At 36.2% G+C, this 12,184-nt stretch overlaps 3 protein-coding genes across 3 annotated transcripts; 2 read left to right on the top strand and 1 right to left on the bottom strand.

Moving 5' to 3' along the window:
* The first annotated feature begins 263 nt into the window (after positions 1–263).
* On the top strand, positions 264–4,277 carry txndc9 (thioredoxin domain containing 9). Its single transcript, XM_046845436.1, is given in 6 exon segments — positions 264–410; positions 2,556–2,746; positions 3,156–3,274; positions 3,357–3,611; positions 3,699–3,715; positions 3,718–4,277. Coding segments are annotated over 6 exon segments (783 nt in total). The 5' UTR covers positions 264–301; the 3' UTR covers positions 3,810–4,277.
* Positions 4,278–4,480: 203 nt separating this feature from the next.
* mrpl30 (mitochondrial ribosomal protein L30) lies at positions 4,481–7,125 on the bottom strand. Its single transcript, XM_046845438.1, has 5 exons — positions 6,862–7,125; positions 6,702–6,779; positions 5,663–5,809; positions 5,372–5,445; positions 4,481–4,657 (listed from the first exon to the last, which is right to left on the bottom strand). The coding sequence occupies exons 1-5, from the start codon at positions 6,907–6,909 to the stop codon at positions 4,528–4,530; spliced, it is 477 nt and encodes a 158-aa protein (XP_046701394.1). The 5' UTR covers positions 6,910–7,125; the 3' UTR covers positions 4,481–4,527.
* A 142-nt stretch (positions 7,126–7,267) lies between these two features.
* mitd1 (MIT, microtubule interacting and transport, domain containing 1) lies at positions 7,268–10,146 on the top strand. The gene is made up of 7 exons (XM_046845437.1): positions 7,268–7,808; positions 8,288–8,389; positions 8,583–8,719; positions 8,817–8,903; positions 9,000–9,112; positions 9,190–9,250; positions 9,353–10,146. The coding sequence occupies exons 1-7, from the start codon at positions 7,664–7,666 to the stop codon at positions 9,446–9,448; spliced, it is 741 nt and encodes a 246-aa protein (XP_046701393.1). The 5' UTR covers positions 7,268–7,663; the 3' UTR covers positions 9,449–10,146.
* The last annotated feature ends 2,038 nt before the right edge of the window (positions 10,147–12,184 follow it).

A 12,184-nucleotide genomic window follows, 5' to 3' on the forward strand; every position in this document is an offset into this window, starting at 1 on the left:
ACTTTGATAAGGTGGGTTGAGATTTTCCACCATACCTAAAACAGAAAAAACAGAGACCCAGTTTCAGAATCTCATCTTTTCCCAATTAATAGTAATACTAAGTAATAGTGAGATGATAGTAAAATACTGAACAGGATTCAGTAATAAAAGACTTCACAAATCACTGGTGTTACACAGAGTTGATATTTCTTTGAGGCTCTAACAATGAACCGAAAAGTAACCGAATTCGCTTGCTGTACTTGGCGTTGTTTATTTATGTATTTATTTTATTTTGCCACTAAGCGCATACTATTTGGCAAAAATGTGTCGCCCTACTACCTTTGCGCGCATGTGCCGCGCGAGGCATTATGGGAATCGTCGATGTTGCTGCGTCACAACGCCTGCGTCCCGCCTTTACACGCACCGCACCGGTAAGTTAGCTTAACCGACTCCGTTTATAAAGATATCTTTCTTCTGTATAATACTATACTGTACACATCTTCAGGTTTTATACTCTGGCATTTGTCACAATTGACAGGAAATGTTGTCTATCCACTTTCATATCTTTCTTCCAGAAATAAAATGTCCTAGCAATCTATCTTGGCTAAATCTCGTCTCGGTTTGCTAGCGCAATGGCAGATTGAGTTGAAACATATTGGAGTGAATGTTTGCTGTCTTGGTCTCTAAGGACATCAACATTGTGCTAATGATTGCTATCTATCTTCTTTTGTTCTAGCCGTTTTTTTTTCAGGCGGCTAGGCTAGGCTAGCGAGCAAGGCAGCGGCACTGCACTCAATAAAATACACGCATTTGTCTGACAACTGTGGGAGGTGTCTTTCTGCTACATAATAATTTGTCCTCTGAAATGGTTGAGCTGTTGAGACATTATTTTTACTTGCTAATGAGTAGCATATAGGATAAAATTGGACGCGCTGTTACCACGGCAACAGCGATAAGGCGCTAGCGCTGCTGTATTGTTCTGGCTGGTTTGGGTGGATCCTCTTCTTTCTCGCTGCGTTTTTATTGTTGGTTGGTTTCCATGGTTACGTTTGATCCAGACAGGATGAGACTCCACCCTGGTCAAATCGTATATTAGATCAACACGGTGTAAATCAGCACGGGTGGGTTGCATGGGAGATACTGTAATTAACAATGAATCAGAATTAATTGGCCAAAATATGCCCGAGTATACAAAGAGTTTATGTCCAGTTTAGAGTAAACCATCATCGCACAGTTAACATACAGCAACTGCAGATCAGTTTTGGGCGGAAATAATAAAATGTGATAACATGAGTACAAGAAACGCAACTAAATAACCAAATGTAGAAGATAATACACACTAGCCTGATATAATAGTGCAGTGAATGTTGAGTTGGCTAAGTTGTATATTGCACATGGTTATGATATTTGAAGACAAAGACTAGTACAACCACCATATCACATCCAGACGCACATAGATGACCAAGCATAAAAGACATTACAATTTGGCCTGTGACAGAAAATGACATTTAGATGCAAGAAAAATCCTATTAAGGTGCTGTCTGTCATGTATAAAATGCTTGTTACATATTATAAACTATTATAAAAACAGTAACATACCCGATACAAAACATAACAATACAGTAACGGGCGCTTTGAGGATGGATTGGACTGTAGTTAATGTCAACAATAATGTCTGCTACGCTGACGCAGGACTACTTTTCGCTTCTGATCATCATCACTGTACCTCACAACATCGTATTGGTGCAACCCAGATGAGGATGGGTTCCCTCTTGAGTCTGGTTCCTCTCAAGGTTTCTTCCTTATGCCATCTCGGGGAGTTTTTCCTTGCCACAGACGCCACTGGCTCGCTCATCAGGGACAAACTTACTTATAAAGAACATATTTACTTTTAATCACCACATTATCTGTGTAAAGCCAATATTCATGTATAAATAACAATATTCATTGTTAAAAGTGCTATACAAATAAAAATTAATTGAATTGAATTAAGGACTTTGTGGTTGCTAGTGGTAGTTAGCGTTTTTTGAATAAAGTGTAGAAAAATAGGGCTAAGCACACTGAAATTTACCTTTGTGTAAAAATGGTTTTGCTTGAAAAATAAGTAGGTTTATCTCAAAGTTAACAGATGGCAGGAGCTATGGTTGCAAACTGTGCACAAGACTGCTTTCAAAAGAGACAATAACTAAAGTAACAGCTGTTTTTTGAATGAGAATGTCAGTGTTGGATGTGAATATAAGCAGGAAGATTCCATAGACTACAAACAGAGGTGATTATAATAGTGTTATGGTGCATAAACTCTATAAATAGATACAGGAAAAAACTGAATATTTTTATCTAGTCAGATGATTCATCCTAATTCTCAAAAAGTGCATTTATGTTGTAGAGCAGTGACCCTACAGCTTTTCGCTTAATCGGTCATGTGAAACATATGCAGTGAGATGGCGAGCACTTGGCTTTTGGAATTGGAGTCAACATCTTACGTTCATTATATAAAACACATAAACCGTTAAACACTTTTTGCATCGGAACAGCCTGTCTCATGAAACTTTCATCTGTCTTTTGCATCATTTAAGGAAAGATGGCAAATCAGTCAATGGATATCGTAGCAAAGGTGCTGGAGCAGCAAATGCTGCAAACAGCACGAATTGTTGAAGATAAGATAGACTCTGAGCTGCAGAAGCTAGAGCGGTTGGATGAGGATGAACTCGAGCGTCTCCACGAGAGGAGGCTAGAGGCTCTCAAGAAATCCCAGAAACAGAAGCAGGTAGGCATTCAGAATGTATAAATATCCACCCATACACTCATTTTAAAGTATGTCTCATACTCTAGTGCAAAATGTGGAAAGATTATTTTATCTAACAAATGTTGCATCTCAGTCAGAGTCTGAACCCAATTTGTGTCTTATAAAACTTCATCACCGCATGTGTGGTATTTGTGGGAGGCTGTTAATTGAATGGAACAATGTCTGGCTAATCGGGGGGTTGGCAGTCAGTCTGGATTCAATAAAGAATACACAATTTCTTGGATTACATTTTTTGCCCCAGAGTGTATATTAGCAATGTACAGGAATATGTGAAATCATTTTCATAAAATCTTTTATTAGGCCCATTGTAATATTCTGGCTGAATATGAATGAACTCATCTAGGTAAACATTCATTGTTTTTTTGCTTAGGAATGGATCTCTAAAGGCCACGGTGAATACAGAGAGATTCCAAGTGAGAAAGATTTCTTTGCTGAAGTTAAAGACGTCAAGAATGTGGTTTGTCATTTTTACAGGGATACCACTTTAAGGTACATTTTGTATTAATAGGTGACATTTGTTCTCTCATTGTTTCTTAAAATGATAAACAAATTGTATTATTTCTTGTTTAAGATGCAAAATCCTGGACAAACACTTAAGTATCTTGGCAAAGAAGCATTTGGAGACCAAATTCATCAAACTAAATGCAGAGATGGCTCCATTCCTAACAGAAAGGCTTAAGATTAAAGTCCTTCCCACACTAGCACTGGTGAAAGATGGGAAGACTAAGGACTATGTAGTAGGCTTCACTGATCTAGGTAACACAGATGACTTCACAACTGAAATGCTGGAGTGGAGGCTGGGCTGTTCAGAGATCATCAACTACAGGTAGGCAAAAGATTCTCTAAATATATTTGTGTAATTGATAAATGATTTTGTGGCTGAAGTCTGAAAAGCTGTCTTTCCTTCCTTTAGTGGAAATCGCTTTGAGCCCCTGCAGTTGGTAAGAAATCGACAATGTTTACCAGAGTGGAGAAAAAGACCATCAGAGGAAAAGACTATGACTCCGAATCTGATGACGATTAGAATATGTTTTTCCTCATGTCTTATTACATAAGCATAATAGACCGAGCATAAAAATGACTAACTGCATATGTACAGATCAGAGCAATCAGCACAGATGTTTTACTCAGTTTCTTGAATTCTGGAAATAGTAATGATCACATATTGGGGGAGTTTATTTAAATTAAAAGTGAAAGATTTATCAGGCTGATAGTACAGATGGGACTCTTGAAATACTTGTGTTTTTATAGTTCTAAAAACACTAATTCTATTTGGTTCTTAGATTGATGTATTTAACTTACTACATCTTTTCAGATGCCCCTCTGAATATTAACCTCACATTTGCTAAAACATAGAATTTAGCTCTAGGGACTTATGAATATCCCCAAGTGCCAAGGAAGCTACCATTACCAGAATTGCTACTGTATGATCCATGTGAATAGAAACTTTTGATTTTTTTGTAGCACTCATTAAAAGAAACTTTACTCATCACTGTTGTGCAGCTTGTCCTGTTTTACATTTTTTTAATCTCAATATTGTTTTTACACATCTTTTACACTCAAAATGCTATTTTATTAACAGTATTATATCAGGTCCTATACGCACTGACAGGAAAAACCTATTAGATATTTTACCATCGTACAGTCACAACTAATAGGATGGTTGTGGAAAAAAAAAAATTTGAAGACAAATTCTCAGTTTTTTAATGTTTATTAAACAAGATGAGAGTAAAGTAGAAGACTTAAGACTCTACAGATTTTTGTGTTGCTGACATTTGATGCTTTATGACCAGCTCTCCTTTACTGTTCAGATATGAACCTGCCATTTCTCCTTCTGAAGGTAGTCCATTAGGAAGTTTCAAGGGTTGGATCCTACATAACAAAGTAAAAATAATATCAGTAGTGCATCACTGATGTGACCTTCTGCAAAAGAAGACATGATCATCTTTCATTGTCTTTTTAAAGCAATTATCGAACTTTGGTACATGGTATCACTAGTGTGTTAAAACAGGCAGTGTGCTCTTTGCTTTCACTCTTATTCCAAGGCTGCTAATTTGGCTAAATAATTCTGTCATTGAACTGTGTTGCAGCTCTGAAAATGAATACATTTAGTTCTGGTTTTTCGTTCTTTCTTTTTTTAACTGGAGAGTGCAACTAGGTTAATCAAGTTACACATGTTGTCCCTATTTCAGCACCAAGCTACCTGTTTCCACTATTGTGTATCTGTGCTGCTTAAACTGGCTACTTCTAAACCAAGGTACCACAGTGGTACTACAGAGTGGTTAAAATACCTCTTTAGCAGCACAAAAATCCTTCTGGCCAAGTGAAACATGCTATTGCAGTAACTGCCAAAGTGTCTGATTCTTTTTTTAGTGGGTTTTTATATATATACTTTTTTACCTATAGTCATGCTTTTATCATATGATTATGATGTCTGTTCACATGTCAATATGGTTCATATAAATATATGGCAGTTATGTGATATAAAAGCTCTGTGTAATACTAGACATTATATAAATGCACTACTACTCTAAACCCTTTGATTATAAATTAAAGAATGCATTAAAACAGTGTAAGAAAACTCACCTAACCAGGTGTTTAATAATTTTCAGTTGGTTATTCACTGAAGGTGTGTTCTTATGTAGTCTGGGCTCATGAGACTGCAGAAGCAGCAAAAAAATTAATTAACAATAAGTGTGCATTAGTCATTCATACCTCTGAGTTTAAAGTGGAAACATATCTAAATATGTGATAAAATAAATAGATTAATTCTGGGAAAGTGTCCTGGAATGAAATCACAAGAAAGTTAAACTTTTATTTATGTGGTTATGCTGCCTAAAGCAAAATTGAAAAAATCCTGGATGTAAAGTAGCTCACCTTCAGTAAACCCAAACTCTTCACCACCTTTTTCTCCCAGTAAGGTCGCCCCTTTGTGCTCTTGACCCGAGTCACAATGTGGAGTTTATGTGGTTGCTCTGGATCACCTCCATAGATTTCATGTTCCTTAGAACACTCTTCAAATACCTAGATTGTAGAGACATTTAAAATGGTGATAAAATAACATGATCAAAGAATCTTTGCAAATTAAACATTTACCACAGAAGTATAAACTGAATAATTTAGCTCTAGTTTCCCCAGAACTTCCCACTAAGGCAGGAAACTGTGGTTTTAAACTACAATAAGCATGGAAAATGATACTTTTAATACAGAGTAAATAACGGCCTTATATAATAAATACGTATTCATTTATATATTTGTTGTACAATAGACATTCATCCGTATACACAATAGGAACTTTTGTGAACTAAAAATTACAGTTTTAAGCAAAGAGCTTCAGTTCATGTTCACATACACCAGAATGAATGAAAAATGTGATCTCTGTGACTTTAAACCTTTTTACCATAAAAACATGAATCTTAGGACTATTGGGAGAACAGACTTACCAAAACTAGACAGTTGTTGACTGTTGTTTTCCATCCATCTTATTTTCTGGTGTATGCACAATGTTTTTGAGCTCAGCACAGTTGTAAAGGTTGCATACTCGAGTTATGAAGTCTTTCTGGCACATTTTCATCTTACCTCTCTTAATAACAAGATGCTTCAGTCTGCAAACTCTTTACACACAATGTTTTTGTTTAATAGTGAAAAACACTAAGATCACCACAGATTTTCACCTCCCCATCCTGGTGGCTGATGTGAACATCACCCGAATCTGATGACTGACTAATTAGATAACTGTTTGGCGTGTATATAGCTCAAGATTCAATATTTGTATTTGTCACAAACAAACATTTATATGCAGAATACAACGCTCAGAAATCGTGCTGTAGAAGTGTTTAACATAATCATTTATAAATACTATTAAGAACCTAATGCTTAATAATCTGCATAAACAATAGATTTTTTATAGACCTACCTGAGGAGGAATGCGAGATCTTGTAAATTTGCTCCGGCACACCATGTATACTGGAAGTGTAGTAGCTTCTGACACATTCTACAATAACAAGTTGACAGTGTATTTGTTAACCTGAAGAAAAGAGCAAAATCAATGTAAGAAAACACAGTTGTATCTGTACCTTTGCCAAAGCACTGACAGACATGAGGACTCGACCCAATCCTGCCATTTCTGCTCTGGATGATGGAGGCTCACATGTATACCAAGGTTATTAGTGTTTTCACTTGTGCTACCCGGAAAATTAAACACGAAACTATCCACTGCATTCAAATATATCGTAAGATTTACTTCACCTAAATCTACTAATGAACAAGATTACAGAAACTATAAACTGTCAAGTGCACAAATCAAACACATTAAGTGCGTCAAGACGAAGCGGAAGCGGAAATCGGTCCCTCCATATAACATGTATTAGGAGTCCGCGTTGAGTATTTTGGGTTCCGTTGCTTAAAAAAACATATCTTTTTATTTATATTAAACACTTATTCGATACGAAATATTAATTTGCTACTACAATCTACATGATAACTGTACTTTTAAGGGTAATGTAATTTTAAGAAAGTTATTTTACAGTACACCTAGAAGACCAGAGAAATACTTAAGTATTCTATCTGTTATAGGATCTGTGATACGAATCACACAGGATTAGCAAAACACTTTTTACATTTTCACGATTACGTTACGAAATTAGATTTAATAAACAAATAAACAGGAAACGGAAAGTTCAAATAAATTAAACAACACAGCAGGTGGCGCTAAAATACAATAGCGTTGTTAATTTCTCCTCAATTTATAGAAGAAGAAGGAGATCTTAACGACTAAATGAATATCAGGAAGTGCTCAGTTCGAGAATCTTTTCCAAGTAGATTTTAATTAGATAAAGCGGCAGATATTCAGGAAAGAAGTGAGGAAGAGAGACAGTCATGGCACAGAACACTCTGCCTGGCATGGAAACATCAGCCGTGTCTGTATTAAAGAGAGCTGTAGAGCTTGATCAGAGTTCACGCTTTCAGGAATCTCTCGTGTGCTACCAGGAGGGCATTCAGCTACTTATAGACGTGCTGAAAGGTAAACAAAATCCCCATTTAAAGCATAAACATCCGCCAAACATTAGTAACATTTGTAAAAACCCATTAAATTACTCAAATGTATGAGTATTTATTTATAACTATGGTGAGACTGATTTTTATGTCATATGTTCTAACTGTTGGGTTTTCTGAATGAAGTGTCATAATCTATCGAAATCTGTCCTCTTATAATACAAATTCAGATCAGATTTCAGTAAAAGAAAGAAACAAACCCATTTATGTGTTGGTAACTGATTTAATTCATAATTAATTTAAAATGTAATAAATACAATTGGAAGGAATTAAAATGGCGAAAACCATTTGAATCTTTATATCCTCCATATTTGTTATAGTAGCTCATTATTGACATGGGGGGGAAACTATTTGTTATAGTAGTCACAAATACAGTATATATTGAAGGAGTGTGATAAATGTTTTTTTTTTTTTTTCCTTCATTCATCAAACATGTCCTATCCCCAGCAATGAAGGATGAATCCAAAAAGGTCCACTACAGAGAAAAGATAAAGGGTTACATGGACCGAGCTGAGCAGATAAAAGTTCACCTAAACAAAGTGAAAGAAGGTAAAATAAATAAATGAATAGAAAATAAAGATGCATGCTTCGAGCATGTCTCAGAAGCTATCTGAGACCACGGTGTTCTGTAGTATGTTTTAAGCAGATTGTAAACCATTTCATTGCAGACCATCACATGGACTGTTTTGAATGTTTGTTGTTTAACAACTGATAATATTTTTTGTTTATTTTTTTCTATCAGAAGGGAAATACCATGAGCAGATTAAAATTGCTGACAGTGACACAGGTTTCAGCTATGAGACTCTTTTCAAGCCATACATTAGAGAAGGACTGACTGAAGTTTGGGTTGAAGACCCTTATATCCGCCATGTGCACCAGGTAACCGCAAAACCAGCCTGCTTTAGTGCACATTAATTAGTTTTATTTTTTTTATCAAGAAAATAACATTGCAGCGTTCTATGTTTCTACTTTGCAGCTGTATAACTTTCTGCGTTTTTGTGAAATGCTGCTAAAGGCCAAATGTAACGTTAAGAAGATTAACCTCCTGACTTCACAAGATGAAGTGAGTATTGATTAGTTTCTGTATGAGACTGTAATTATGCTATTAATCTGAAATATTACAGGTTATGCTTTTCAACACAATATGTAATTTGTGTAGGATTGCTCCTCACAGCAAGAGAATGCCCTAACAGAAATCCGCCAGTCTTTACAGTGTCAGGATATTTGTCTGGACGTTAAATACTCCTCCACTATTCATGACAGGGAGATCAGGTAATACAGATCATACGAAACACTATGTTATGATTTTTATTTAATACAAATTAACAAGCATTTGTTTATTTGCTCAGATTTGATAACGGTTGGATAATAAAGATTGGCAGAGGGCTGGATTACTTCAAGAAACCTAAGGTAAGACCTATATGAAACACATATTCCTATATCTTATTCTATATAGTTTCTCTTTTTAGTATCTTGTGGTAAATAGTAATGTAAATCTTTTTTTCTTTAAAGGGTCGATTCCCCATTGGCTACTGTGATTATGACCTGAGAGAATGTCATGAGACTACAGTGGATGTCTTCCATTCAAAACACACAAAGAAGACATAACCAAAAAAAATGCATTTGCATTTAGGGAATTTTAGTTGCCCTATACTATATACTACTTGGATTATAAGGTTTATACCTGTATTTTATTTTAAACTCTGTTAAGGGTTTGCTATTTATAAATTATTCAGAGTGCTGAGCACTAAGTGCCTAATATATTAATTTGCATTTTACTGACCACCACAGTTACTATTGCACAGCTCACTTTTTCGGCCAAAAACCCAATTTTAAAGGCTCATAATTATAAATATAAGGAAGAATGGGCATTTTTGTATTTCTTGCCATAAACCATGACCATGCTGTGCAACAAAAAAGTGTGATGGATGTGGCTCTGGAAGAAGTCTAACGAAATGGTCAAAATAAATCTGTAGACTTTTAATTATTTGTAAATATTTTATAGATCTGCCCAACACTTCATTATAAATAAATCTTCTGTGACCCTATACACATAGGAGACACCACAAAGTTGAGACCATGCACTGTGATCTCAGGTAACTATGTTTGCAAAGGTTTTTTTTAGCTCTTTTGAGAATCAGCTTAAAACCATTCATGCATGTTTCTGAAAGTGCCATGTATATAATTATTAATTTTGTTTTTAAAGCTTCAATTACTATAAAGCCTTACATTATGGACTTTTATATAAGATATGATGCAATGTCATTACCTTATTTGTAATAAAATAATAAGCCTAAATGCAGTGATTAATTTCTCAAAAATGAATTAACCTGTAGATGATCATCCCTAATTTATATGAATATTTAGGGTCGTTCGGAACGCATTTTCCCTGCTGCTTCTTCTTCCAGCTTCCCCCATCAGGGGTCACCACAGCTGATCATCTGTCTCCATACCCCCCCTGTCCTCTACTTCTGCCTCTTTTAAACCAACTACCTGAATGTTTCCCTCACCACATCCATAAACCTCCTCCTTGGACTTCCTCTGTTCCTCCTTCCTGGTGGCTTCATCCTCAGCATTCTCCTGCCGATATATCCCATGTCCCTCCTCTGCACATTTCCAAACCAATCTCAATTGTGCCTTCTTCACCTCCACCTCCAAAACGACCTACATGCTCTCTGATAAACATATTTATAATCCTGTCCATCCTCGTCACTCCCAACGAAAACCTCAACATCTTCAGCTCTGCCACCTCCAGCTCCGCCTCCTGTCTTTTAGTCACTGCCACTGTCTCTAAACCATACAACATTGCAGGTGTCAAAACAGTCCTATAAACTTTTCCACCCACTCCACCCTGCCTGCACTCTTTTCTTCACTTCTCTAACACACTCTCTATTACTTTGCACTGTTGACCCCAGGTACCTGAACTTCTCCACCTTCTCCACCTCTTCTTGTCCTCCTCCACATGTACTCTGTTTTACTCCTACTGACTTTCATTCCCCTTCTCTCCAGCACATACCTTCACCTCTCCAGGCTCTTCTCAACCTGCTCCCTACTCTCACAACAAATAACAATATCATTCGCAAACATCATAGTCCACAGAGACTCCTTATCTGACCATGTATGTCAACCTGTCCATCCGCACTGCAAACAAGAAAGGGCTCAGAGCTGATCCTTGATTCAGTTTAACTTCCACCTTAAACCAGCCTGTCGTTCCTACTGCACACTTCACTGCTGTCTCACTGTCCTCATTCATGTCCTGCACCACCCTCACATACTTCTCTTACACACCTGACTCCTAATACAATACCACAACTCCTCTCTCGGCACCCTGTCGTTCACTTTCTCTAAATCTACAAATACACAATGCAACTCCTTCTGGCCTGTAGTTCTCTGTGAAATACATTCTTTCCTTCATTAAGCTGTATGTTATTAGAGAAATATCACTGATATAAATTGGGAATATTTTGGCATCATTATGTACAGTGAATTTTTGCTTTTGTACACAATTTATTAAAAAACATTTTTTTTAACCATTTCCTTATTGTACTTATTTTTGCAGACTACAGTCTACAAATTTGTCTGTACCTCTGTGGCTCTACTTTTCTCTGCCAATACACAGTCTAAACTTGGTCACCTCTCTCCTCATTATTAGTTTTTAGACCAACACTCAGCTGGGTTTGCTTATCCAGTACCTCACAAAACCTAGTAGTCCAAACTGCTCTCCACCAGGATAGTTTACCCAAAAATTAAATCATTCACTCACTCTTTTGTCATTACATACCTATATGGTTTTCTTTCTACAGCATAAAAATATTTAGTTGAAGAATGTTGGTAACCAAACATTGCTGGTACCCATTCATTTCTATTGTATGGACAAAAAACAATGCAGGTCAAAGGATCCTACCGTTGTACCCTCCTTCGTCAAAATATCATCTTGTGTGTTCTAAAAAGGAAAGTCATACAGTTTTGAAATGACAAGAGGTGAATAAATGATGAGAGAATTGTAATTTTTTGTAAACTTTTCCTTTAATACTAACATTATTTTAATACATGTTTTTACTAATACAATTTATAGGTGCTAAAACCTTTACATTGACAATTAAGACTTTACACGAACTTTACACTGGGCATAGCAAGGTGCGATGGGGAAAAATATATGGTGTAGTTACCTTCTGCGGTTTCCTCTGCTGGTCCAATGAGACTGGTGTGGAGATTTTTTTTTATTTCTTCTTTTGGAATCCTGATGTTTGGGGCCATTTCATTTACATATGTTTCCATGTCATTGCCAAGTCTGTTAAAAATCATTGTCATTTCATGCAGCATCTTAAATACAAAACATTTGTT

Source organism: Silurus meridionalis, chromosome 3 (assembly GCF_014805685.1).
Source record: "Silurus meridionalis isolate SWU-2019-XX chromosome 3, ASM1480568v1, whole genome shotgun sequence".
In the NCBI taxonomy this organism is placed as follows: domain Eukaryota; kingdom Metazoa; phylum Chordata; class Actinopteri; order Siluriformes; family Siluridae; genus Silurus; species Silurus meridionalis.